This window comes from Tupaia chinensis, unplaced genomic scaffold, assembly GCF_000334495.1.
Source record: "Tupaia chinensis unplaced genomic scaffold, TupChi_1.0 Scaffold144806_1, whole genome shotgun sequence".
NCBI classification, from domain to species: Eukaryota; Metazoa; Chordata; class Mammalia; order Scandentia; family Tupaiidae; genus Tupaia; species Tupaia belangeri.
This window is the reverse complement of record NW_006204667.1, coordinates 2239473-2252196: the sequence shown is the minus strand read 5'-3', so window position 1 is coordinate 2252196 and position 12724 is coordinate 2239473. Positions and strand designations below refer to the sequence as shown.

The following is a 12724-nucleotide window of genomic DNA, read 5'->3' as shown; positions in this document are numbered from 1 at the left end:
GTCCGTGCCCAAGAGCCCAAGAGAAGAATGGAGGAGAAGGGATTGTGGCATGGCCATACCCCCTGGGGGGGGGTGATGCGATATTGTTCAATATCAGTTTTTCCTAGAAGAGTAAAGACACGTTTGGGTGTTTTGTTCAGGATGGTGTCTCCAGTACCTAGACACGGCCACTAACCATATATCTGATGTATAGACGCACAAACGAATGAGCGAAATGGTGGGAGGGGGCCTTGCTACTTTGGGTTGCTTGCATCATGAAAGTTTGGGCAGCTGGAGTTTTGCTTCTCCGCGTTTGGTTTGACACCTGGTCCTCCAGTTCTCGTTCTTCTCTGCCAGCAATCTCCTTGGGGCCATTACCCTCATCACCCAAATGCTCTCAACCTCCCATCTCAAAAAGCAAATGGAACCCTCTTTAGGAGCCCCCACTTAGTGCCTGCTTCTCCCTCCACTCCGTGTAGAGCCAGCCTGCTTTAAAGTACAAAACTGCACCTCCAGTCCTTCCCTTCCTGTTCACCAAGCAGCTCGAGTATGGCTTCCATGTCGTCAAATCCGTGGACACTACGATACTCTCTTTCTTGGCTCCTCAGCATTATTGGAGACAATCGGCCACCCCGTTCTGGAAACAATTTCCTCTCTTGGCTTTGTGAGACCACCTTTTTTCTCATTTCCCCCTAACACGCTGATACCGCCTTAGTCTCCTTTGTTGGTAATCCTTTATTTGACCTTTAAGTAGTCAAGTGGGACTGAACATTCATTAGGCCCCTCCCTTTCTCTCCTCAGTTTCTGAGCCTCTTGGTTTCTCCCTGGTTGATATCTGACCCATTCTCATGGCCATTCTCACCTCCTCCACACCCCAGCCTCCTATTTAATGACCCACTAGATATCTGTGTTAGATCACTCATGGAATTCCGAAGAGGAATTCTTGAATCCCTTTCCCTAACACGCGCCTCTTCAGACTACCCGTCAGCAAGGGACTTTGGGCTTGCCGAAACATCCGCCCAGTTGCTAACAGCCAGAATTCCCCCTCTCCCTCATCCCCACGTCAGTCCATCAGCAGGTCCTCAGTCTTCTGTGATTAAAGTTTATCTGCCTGCTGTACACTGAATGCCTGAGTCCCTCCGGAATCCCCCTGTTGAAAGCTAACCCCCAAGGCGATGATACTTGTAGTCAAGATTTGGGGGAAGTGATTAGTTCTAGAGGGTGGAGTCCTCATAAATTGGAGTAGCCCTTCATAAAAGGGCTCCCAGGGTGCTCCCTCAGCCCCTCCTACCTTGTGAGGATGCATGCTTTTCTGCAAAACCTCCTCTGGGGTGCCCCATTGCAGTTAAAATAAAAAACCAAACTTTGTTGTGGTCATAAAATCCCCCAGTGGGTTGGGCCCTGAGGATCTCCCCCAGCTTAGTCCCCGACTCCCTCTGTCCTAGCAATAGCGTCTACGGTACTTCTTATACATTTGCACGTGTGCTGTTTTCTACCCAGATCTTCACAAAATGATCTTTCGTCTTGCGTTTTCTCATAGACCCTGACATAATCGGCTTCTTCTCATCCCCAAGTCCGACCTTAAATGTCACCACACCTTCTCCATGAGATTTCTCGGCTGGCCGCTAGCCCATGACTCTGCTTATTTCCTTCAAAAATGAACAAGAATTTTGTGATCTTTTTACTCAACTGTGCACTTGCAGATGTGGGCAGCATTATCTGTGTCCCTCACCCTGCACTCCCAAACCGGTGCCCAGAAGGCATTCGGCAAGTGTGTACTGAATGGACGAGCCCTGCATTCCACCAACCGCCAGTCACAGATGGGGTTATGAACCCATAAACCATCATGTCTTGAAACTTTCCTTCAGTAAAAAGTGCTTTTTTTTTAAAGGTTTTTGCCTTAGGGTGTGTTTGCTCCCTGGAGAGAGAGAAACAGAGACAGTGACAGTGAGAGGGAAAAGGAGAAATCACCCCCCAGGGGGCATGGCCATGCTGAAATTCCTTCTCCATTCTCCTCCCGGGATCTTGGGCATGCACACACACATGACTGGTGTGATTTTCAAGCCACCAGGTGTGGGACTCAATCTTGGGCATGCATACACATGTGCCCGGCATGATTTTTAAGCCACCAGGTCAGGGAGTCAGACTGCAGTTGACCATGTGGGAGTCTAGTGATGTAACCGCCACACCATCTGCTGGGCCCAGGGAAAAAGTGTTTTTAGGGAGACCAGCAGATAGTGTAGTGGTTTTAAGGGCCAGTCAGGTGGCGTGATGCTCTAGGCCGTTGAATATCACCTGGTCAACTCTACAGTTCGAGTCCCAGACCCGGGACTGAAGCCCACTGGGCCCATGTGGATGTGTGTGCATGCCCAAAATCCTGAGAGGAAATTGGAGGACAATTTCCTCCTTTTTTTTGTTTAATAAACCAGTAAGATGCCATACACCCCCAAGTGTGATTTCTCACTTTCTCTCTGTGTCTCTCTGTTTCTCTGGTGAACGCACATACCCTATAGCAAAACTAAAAAACAAAAAAAGTGTGCTTAACACTAGCACAACCTTTGACCTTCTGAACATGCTTTATTCCTGCATGTCTTGCTATGTTAAAGAGTCACCACCCTTGGGACCAGCAGTTAGCGTAATGACTATGTCGCTGGACTCCCATGTAGCCGACTGTGGTTCGAGTCCCAGATCCAGTGGCTTAAAACTCACTCCAGGCACGTGTGCATGTGTGCCCAAGATCCAAGAGGAGAATGGAGGAGAAGGGATTGCGGAGTGGCCATCCGCCCCGCCCCCCAGGTGATTTCTTACTTTCTGTCTCTCTGTCTCTCTCTGTCTGTCTGGTGAGCGCTCGTGCCCTATAGCAAAAACCTCTCCAAAAAAAAGGAAAAAAAAAAAAAAAAAGAGTCACCACCTTTAACCCATTTAAGGAACCAGCAGCTGAAAAACTAATTCTCAAGCAAAGGGTGCCTCTACTCTAAATTTAGGCTCACAGCAGAATTACTCCCAATCAACTGTTTCCAAGAACAGTTGTTATTAAAACGCATTTTTCTAACTTCAGTCTCACAAAGAAGCTTCATAGTTTATGCCTACTATAAGTCCGTCAGAGGGATCTAGGTTACAGTGAGTCAGAAATGAGTCAGGCGACGCTCTGCTTCTGATTTCTGAGCTCCACTGCCTACCTGTGACTCACGTAGAGAAAACCCCAATTACGTCTCTATGGATCATTTTTACTTGGATTAAGCCACCTTCCCATGTTACGGAAGGAAAGTTGGAGTCAGGGAACCCGGGCGCTGGTTGAGCAGTCAACATGCTACGTAATTTTCCACTTAACGCTTCAAATTCCCCAAGGTCCTCCCTTATTCACAGTTGAGAATGCATACTAGCTGTCCATCCAGGCTGCAGAGTGATTGTGAAAATCTCTCATGAGGTCGTACACTTGCCGTGTACTCAGGAACAGCACGCCTTACACAGGCATATGCTGCTGCAGCTTTTAGGCGCTAAATGGAGGGAATGTAGAAGAATTCCAATTAAGAGCTGTCTTTCAGGAGCAGTGAACATGCCAGTCTGCCTTTCCTGTTTATAGCGTGCTCCTCCTGCACCTCGCTGGGGCACAGCAGCTGCCTGCCCCGCTGTCATCACCAGGAAGAACCAGGCTGTTCCCCACCCTGCCACTTAGCTTTACTCAGCCACACCTGCCTGAGCTCTCAGAACCCGGAGCTCTGACCAGGCAGGGGCTTCCGTGGGTGTGGGCGGACCCTGAGGGGGCCTGGAGGAAGAGGAGGCTGCCAGCCAGTGCTACTTCTTCCTTTCCTCCTCCCTAGTGGCCTTGCCATGTGACCCTCTCAAAATAAGACCAGGTTTCACTCCCACTTTGTTTCTCATGCAAAACAGAACTCATTTGACTTTTAGCCAAAACAGCAAAACTCAACGCCAGAAAGCACAAAGAGCAAAACCCAGTGGCAAGCACTCTAGGACTTTAAAGACCTAACCTTCTTTTCTTTGTTTTCTTGGTGTTCAAAGATAAGTTTTTAAATGTGGGCACATACTGTGTACTTAGAAGTAGAACACAGGCATTGTAGGGGCCATCAGTTGTAGAAGGGGAGTAGAGGGTGGGGTTTTTCCAGCGCTTCCCCTTCCATCTGCCTCCTATTCTCTGTTTGGAGGAGCTGCCACCTAGCCTTCTTTGTCCCCAACAGCAGACAACACGTAGAACATCGCCACCTTCAGTTAAAAGTGTTGTGTGCGCTGCACAGCTCCAAACCACAGGGAGCCTGCTCGCAGCTTCTGAGCTCAGAGCTCCCAGGCGCTGCAGGCCTTTCCACTGTCCCCTGCCGCACACCCCTCTCCACAACACCACACACGCCATGTGAAGGAAAGCAAACCTGGTCACTGGTCCTGGGATAAACACAAAGCTTTATCCATTCATGAGATTTTTTTTTTTTTTTTGCAAATGTCCTGAGTGAAGGTCAGCATAGTTCTTAGATAACAGCTAACTGCAACCATGGCCTTTCTTCGGACCCACCATTCTATGGAAATGGTGAAGGTTTAACGCTGTCAAAATATTGAGTCTGGGGAACCAGCAGTTAGCGTAATGGCTATGTCGCTGGATTTCCACGTAGTCGACCGCGGTTCACGTACCGGACCCGGTGGCTTAAAACTCACGCCGGGCGCGTGTGCGTGCGTGCCCAAGATCCCGAGAGGAGAATGGAGGAGAAGGGATTGCGGCGTGACCATCCCCCCTGGGGGGTGATTTCTCGCTTTCTGTCTCTATGTCTCTCTCTGTCTGTCTGGCGAGCGCACGCGCCCTACAGTGAAAATCTCTCCAAAAAAAAAAAATATTGAGTCTGAGGGACCAGCAGTTAGTGTAATGGCTATGTGGCTGGACTCCCGTGTAGTCAAACGGGGTTCGAGTCCTGGTCCCGGTGGTTTAAACTCACGCTGGGCGAGTGTGCGTGTGTGCCCAAAATCCCAAGAGGAGAACGGAGGAGAAGGGATTGCGGCATGGCCATCCCCTCTGGGGGGTGATTTCTCGCTTTCTATCTCTCTGTCTGTCTCTGTCTGCCTGGCGAGCGCACACGCCCTATAGCAAAAACTTCTCCAAAAACAGAAAAAAAAAAATATTGAGTCTGATTCCATGCTAGAATACGCCTCTTCGGTGAAGAATTATGTTTCCCATTCCAGGGTAGCAGAGCTCAAGTATGCCAGTGAGTTTTCGCAGAACAAAGAAATGGGTCCAGCTAGTGGCTATGTGGCGGGTCTGGGAATAAGAAAACATGCGTCAGACACAGTCCACGACCACGGTTTGGAGTCAGTCGCCACTTAAGAACAGGAAATTTAGAACCCGAAGCCATTCATCCTTCCCACGGCAGTGTAATGTCCTCGTGTGACTAGATCATTGGCTGGCATTTCATATACAACGACCATTACAGACTGCCTTTTTTATAATACAGCAATTCCTGCTTGGCTTTCAGCCTCACAAAACCCCCCAAAGGACCCAAAGGATCTGGGTCATCGAGGAGAGGGATGAGTAAGCAGACCTGTGAGAACATTCCAGAAACATGAATTCCTTGTGCACACACTCACTTGTCCCAACGTGGTACCCTGATACAACTTCCAGATCCAGAATTAGCACTGCCTTGCCCTGGACCAGGTTATGGTCTGATCTCTATCAGTATGAGGGCAGGGCGTCCGTAAGTAGTCCTCCTTGAGACTCTGCACGTCCTCCTCTCGTCATGAGATGCTGTAAGCCACCTGTCATCCCTCTTACAGACCCTGAGATGTTTCCAGTGTGATCACCACACAGCTCAGTTTAAGTAGGATTAGGGAACCCGTGCCTGTAACATTGACACTCCCTATCTTTCTCCATGTTCCTCCTTTGGTGTGAAAAGGAAGTAGAAGGTTGGAGACCTTAGAAAGCAAGTTCTTGGGGGCTGCCTGAGTTTTCCATAGCTATAAATGTGGAGTATATTGTATGTACACTTTAAGGTAATTACAACTAAAGTTGAATTGGAAACGAGAATCCATTTAACTTTAAACAAACAGTAGGGGAGCACTGTTTTACCCTAAAGATACACCTCTTTTTTTCTCTGTGATGTCGCTAGCTAATTTACTAATACAAACGCATGACGCCATATTTAGAAGTAAAATAAATAGGCATTTTGGGCGCCAGCATTGATGTTTAGTCTTAAAAATGGGATCCGCCATTACAAAAGCAAACTGTATATTATCTTCCTAAGAAAATACTAATTTATCAGTCCCAAGAGCCAGAGTTGTTCTGTGTCAGCAATCAGCTTAGCCTCATAATTATAAATTTGTGAGGATCTGGTGAAAGACGTGGATCCAGAAGAATTATAGTGTTTCATGGTGACTCACTCAAAGTAGAGAGCCCTGTTATTTGTAGGCATTCTATACAGTCACTGGAATGTAGGGGTAGATCAGGTCTTACCAATCCTGCAGTCTAACTCCTTCGCCTATAGATGAGGAAGCTGAGGCTCAGAACTTACATGCAAGTACTTCATTTTGTACATTTTTATTTATTATTTTTTAAGAGAGACTTTTGCTATAGAGCATGCGTGTTTGCCAGAAAGGCAGAGAGAAAGAGAGAAATCGAGAAATCACACCCCCCCTCCCCCCAGTGGAGATGGCCACACCACCATCCCCTTTCCTCCATTCTGCTCTTGGGATTTTGGCATGCACGCACATACGGCTGGTGTGAGTTTCAAGCCTGCAAGTCCAGGACTTGAACCGCAGTCGACTATGTGGGAGTCCAGCAACATAACCATCGCACCACCTGCTGGTGAAGGAAAGGAAGGAAAACGCCCAGATACGGGAGTAACAAAGGAAGAACGTGTATTCTTGGTGTGGTGCAGTGAGATCCAGGGACGAGCTAGTGATTTAGGGGCTTAATGCACTCAGAAATAAAAGATAAATTAGAAAATGAAGAGAAGAATGGCTGCCTACCGTGCTAAAGAATTCAGCTATTATCCTGAAATCCAGCATTTCTTAAACCTAGTCATTTAAGCATTATTACATAATGTGTTACACCCAAAGTCTGCCTCTTGTTATTTTACCTCACTCGTATACCACTTGTACTATTATTTATTTAATACATATTTAAATAATTATTTAACTTTATTTATTATTATTATTATTAGTTTTAATTTGACCAGAGAAAAACAGGTAGAGAAAGAAAGAGAACAAGCTGCCAGGTCCAAGACTTGAACCACTGTCGGCCATGTGGAAGTCCAGTGCCTTTAGCCACCAGTCTGCCTGCCAGTTATTTATTTAAAAAAATATATATATATTTTTTTGACATTTTTGCTATAGTGTGTGTGGTCTCCAGAGACACAGAGAGAAAGTGAGAAATCACCTCCCCTGGGGATGCCCATGCTGCAATCCCTACTCTTCCTTTCTCCTTCTGGGATTTTTGGCACACACGCCCAGCCTGAGTTTCAAGCTGCCAGGCCCAGGACTTGAACTATGGTTGGCCATGTGGGAGTTCAGCACCTTAGCCACTACCCCACCTGCTGGACCTAAAAATACTTGTTTTTAAAAGAAATTTTGGGGGCCAGCAGGTGGCATGGTGTTTAAAGTGCTGGATTCCCACATGACTGACTACAGTTTGAGTTCTAGACTTCAATAAAATTAAATAAATAATTCTTTTAAAAATGTATATCACAATTAAAAATTAAAAAACAATGTCTCCTGCAATAAACTCAAGCTCATCATTAAAATAGATGTGATGAACATGAGTTTTTCTGTTAATTGGCCAACGAAAGACTCTGAGCCTGAGGCCTACAGACTGCTCTTAAAGGGAGACTAAGTTTTGGAGAGGAGTTAAACTCTTCTAGCAACAACAAACCGAGGCTTCTTACATTGACGGGAGGGAAGGAAGACCAGAAAGCAAATAGCATCGTCATTCTCTACTTCAGGGTTCCCAGCGTGGTTCCCGTCTGCCCTCCGAGGGCTGCAGAGTGATGCTTCCCGCACATGGAATCTTTGTTCTGGTTGGTACAGAGCCGCCTGAGGTTCTCAGCCACCTGTCAGTGACAAGTCAGGCTCCACCAGGAGGGATAGCGGGACTGCCACGTGAGACCAGAGGAAGCCAGGCAACCTTGCAGAGGCTGTGAGAGAGGGCCAGTGTGGCCCTGTCCCCCTGATGCGTGAATTAGAGGAAGAAGAGAGTCCAGATAGGAGATGGATTTAGGATAAAGCCATGGTAGGACTTGGTGCCTGAGGGACAAGGGGTAGGAGTCAAAGAAAGAGCACGGTCATTGCTGCCTCGGAGAAGGGTTCTCGGGGTACTGCATGGGTGGTGCCGTGGTCATCCGGGCCAGAATCACCAGGCACGTGTCAGGGAAGAGGGACGCAGCGTGTTGGGGTGAGGGGAGAAAGGGAGCAGGCAGGCCAAAACAGAGAAGGACGAGGCCCCCTGGGCTGGAAGGTGCCGCCTGTGAGGAGCCCGTATGTCCCAGGCTGGCATGAAGTGCTCCTGGACTGTGGATGGTCGGCAGACAGTTGCAAATACCTTGCGGAAGCTCAGAGGCACCCCAAATGCCAGCGAGGTTAGAAGAGAGCACTGTCGCCTATAAATCGTTAGCATCAGATACATTTCCATTTACCTCTTGACCATCTTAGAAGTCTGTGACAGTCAGGTCACTCAACCCATTCAACCAAAGCGTCATTAAGAACCTACTTACACAGAGCAATTTGCTTCATGCTGTGAGGGACGGAGAGAGATTAGACACAGACCATATTCTCAAAGAGCTTGTAAGACCTAGGATAGGTAAAACTAGGGAGGATTTAAATTTTGTTAACATGTACACAATTCATTCATGATTTCCAGGAACCAAATCTAGCCTCAGAATCTTTCCAGTAACCATGGTTAATCGGAACTTTGTTTCCCTGTATAAGAAGTTTATTTTACTATTAGGGTGGAGCAACAATAGAAATGAAAGTTCCTATAGACTTACAGAATTGGAGGTGAAAATATTGCAAGTGACTAATTAATTCCCCTCTTTCTTGCGTTGTGCCCCAAACTGTCTAGATTAGGAGAAATAAACTAAGTTTTGTCTTTTCTCTAACATGAAGTTACCCTCCTCATTCAGGTACAGGAAACAACAATAAATTGGACCATTTTCACAAAAACGCATTCAGTAATTCATTTTTTATGACTAGGATTTTTTTCCTTTGGCAGTTGAGATACCAACTAGAGGGGCCAGCAGGTGGCATAGTGGTTAAGGTGCTGGACTCCCACATGGCTGACCATGGTTCAAGTCCTGGACCTGGCAACTTAAAACTCAACGCTGGGCACGTGTGAGTGCATGTCCAACATCCAGAGAGGAAAATGCTGGAGAGAGGATTGTGGTGTGGCCATACCCTCTGGGAGAGAATTTCTCACTTTCTCTCTCTCTTTTTCTCTCTGTGTCTCCAGTGAGCACACTCGTCCTATAGCAAAAATCTGTCTAAATAAAGAAAGAAAAGATACAGACTAGAAAGCATAGATTTCACCCTCAGCCTAGAAGAATCACAGGTTTAAACAGAGTAAGGACAGTAAGCCTAAATGTTGATGCTCCTTCTTCAGTTTCTAGACCTTTCTGTGAAAAGAAGTGTTTTTCTAAGACTCAGACAGAATTCATTTCCATAGAGCGTTCTTAATGGCTCCTGTCAGAACAAAGCAGCTGGAAAACATGTGGTATCCATTTCCCTGTATCACTTGGAAAAAATTTCACATGTAAATAAAGCCGACATAGAAGCATGGCCCTCTGAACTCACAACCTTATACAGTACATTAATACATTGGTACAACGCCTCGTTGTATTGACCCGCGAAGTTCTGGAGCTGTCCTTTCTTTAACATTCTGAGATGCACACTTTCTAGAAGTCACAGTAACATCAAGGTAAGTGGCAAATCTTAGCAAATACCAGACCCGTTCACAAGTATCATCTCAGGCATGTCTATGGGTATATACACGGTATGTTTTTTCCCACCCTATTTAAAGCTTTTAGGGCAAAAGATGAAAATTATCGGTGCATTTTCACCTTATAAAGTCCGTGCCCACTATCTTTCTGATGCTTTAAATAAGTAACCATGTGTTCTTGAGAGGAAGAGCCAAGGGTCTGGCAGGAATTTCTGGCAGGCATTAATTTTTCATAGCTGCACATTTTTAGAGAAGGACACATGAAAGAAAACTTTTAAACTTATAAGGGACCAACTGGAAGAAGTCTTTGCTTTTGCATATTTACTTTTCATAAAGAACTTGAGAGAATTTAGCCCTGTCTGGTGATTATCACTCCTCTGAGTTTATTAATAGGACTTTTGTCCCCTGCGAAATTAAGCTGTAAATCCCTTAGAAGAATGCACTTCATGCATTTAAAAAGATGTAATGTGTTGTGCGAAGTGAGATTCAAATTCGCATGCTAGATTCGTTGGCTGTCTCCTGTGTGCCAACCACTGTGTACAGCTCAGAGGTGGAGCCAGGAGCTCAGAGAGGAGAAGCAGCAGCCCAGGCCCCTCGCTCCCTTCGCTCCCTTCGGGGACACTCTGTAATATGCTGTGCACAGGAAAGAAGCCAGCCTCTCTTCACAGCTCATCGTATTCTCTCAGACTCCAAAACGTCAGAGCCAGAACGGCCTCTGAGGTGGCCCGTGGTGTGCAGAGTCCCTGGCACCCCATGTAAAATTGCCACCCACTCTGGGGGAAGAGTTCCTGGCAGTTCCATAGCATTCAGGGCCAGGACACTCACTCTCACCCTCTTATTGTTTGGTTCTAGAACTTCTCTGATCCTTTTAGAACACATCGCAGCAGGAAGGAGAATGACCAGTGTCGTAAATTTAAGAAACGTTGGTAACACACATGCCACTCTCTGGCCATACCTGGGAGGTGTCGCGGAAGTTGTAGAGCCGAACACAGCCACCTCGGGCTCTTTTACTCACTGGTTGTGCCCAGAAGTAAAAAACACACGTGAGCACACATGGTTTGGAGCTAAATGCGTCCGACCTGTTGTTCTACAAGAGCAGAGACAGATGGGAGGCCCCCAGTTGGAGGGGATGCCCTGAAATCTCACCCTGTGTTGGGGATGGTACTAAGCGGCAGAAGAATAGAAACCCATAAATCAGCGGCCTGCAAGTGTCCCCGGGTGGGGTTACATGTCGTCTAGCAAAGGAGGGTCCCAGTGTCATCATGACAGAGGACACTGCTATTGCTCCTTCTCCCCGTCTCTAGAGGAGGGACCGAGTCGCTCATGGGAGGCCAACTGGAGGAGGTTAGCTGCACCTCCATTGTGCCTGGCTGTTTCACCTCATCTCAAGCAGACACTTCATCGAGTGTGAACCTGGGCCAGAAATGGTGGCTTGTCTCCCATGGTCCAGTCGATCCTGACCACCTCCTTCCTAACGACCTGATAAGACACCCAGTGAGTCTCCCAGTGAATAGGTCCCAGTTTTAGTTTGTTTAATAGCAAGTAGTTTACCCCTTGGGCCAGATGCCAGCCTGGTGGCTCAGGCAGCTGGGTCCCATGTGGCTAACTATGTGGTTCGAGTCCCGGACCCCACAGCTTGAAAAGCACTCAGGGCATGTGGGGGTACATTCCCAAAATCCAGAAAGTAGGGAGAGATGGAGAAGAAGGGATGGCAGCATGACCATGCCCCATGGAGGTGCTTTCTTCCTTTCTCTGTCCCCACAGCAAGTGTATTTGCCCTCTGGCAAGAATTACAATGGTAATAATAATAATATATGTGAGCACGTGTGTGTAGTCACCCCTTTTCCACCCTAAGTTCGTTTGGAAGCTCTTTCAGCTCAGAGGCTCTGTCCTCCGGGGCTGTTTTTCAGGGTGGAGGCAAATCAGAACCTTGCCAAAAAGTTAGCTCTACCCAGAGAATAATCCTCTCTGGCTTGGTTTCCTTCAGCCATCTGCTTTTACCGTTACTACCATCCTAATTCCTCGGAGCGATGTATCATAGCCTCCTCTATCGGTGGTGGTTTTGCAATGGTAAGTGTGACGGTAGATACTCGCCCTGTAAGTCATCCCCGGACACAGGGCGGAAGCTGAGCACAGCCCGAGGGGCCGTGTCTGCACGGCCAAGGTGTTTGCAGCATTCCACTTTCATAGTGGCTTAATTTTTTATTGTTTTGAAGTTTCTAGCTCTAGCTGGAGCTGTGGCGTCTCCACTCTGATTGCAAACGCGCAGAAGCCCACGGGCATCGCGGACGTGTACAGTAAGTTCCGTCCCGTGAAGCGGGTGTCCCCACTCAAACACCAGCCGGAGACCCTGGAGAGCAATGACAACGACGACCAGAAGAGCCAGAAGCTGGAGTTCCAAAAAGGCGGGGAGCCTGCCCCAGGCCCCCCACCCGAGGAGCTGGGCCCTGGGGACGGCGGGGGCGGCCCGGGGAAGGGCTCGGAGCCCGGCCCAGCGCTGGGCGAGCTGGAGCACTACGACCTGGACATGGACGAGATCCTCGACGTGCCTTACATCAAGGCCAGCCCGCAGCTGGCGCCGTTCTCCAAGGCGACTTCCGAGAAGAGAATTCTGGGTCTATGCACCACCGTCAATGGCCTTTCTGGCAAAGCCTGCTCCACCGGAAGTGCCGAGCTCGCTCCCCCCAGCGCGACGCCCTTCTGTGTCCTTTCTCCCATGAAAAGCCCTCACCTGAGAAAAGCGCCCTCCGGGGCCCGGGAGCTGCACAAGCCGCCCGCGGAGGGGCCCGACAGCTCGCAGCCCCCGCTCCCGTGCGGCTCGGGCTA

At 48.0% G+C, this 12724-nt stretch overlaps 1 protein-coding gene across 1 annotated transcript in view; it reads left to right on the top strand.

Annotated features, from left to right (window-relative positions):
* The window catches only part of SNCAIP (synuclein alpha interacting protein), a 145614-nt gene that overhangs the window by 89092 nt on the left and 43798 nt on the right, over window positions 1-12724 (top strand). The window contains exon 5 of the mRNA XM_027767854.1: window positions 12115-12709. Coding sequence (XP_027623655.1) covers window positions 12115-12709 — 595 coding nt within the window. The remainder of the gene's footprint in view (window positions 1-12114; window positions 12710-12724) is intronic.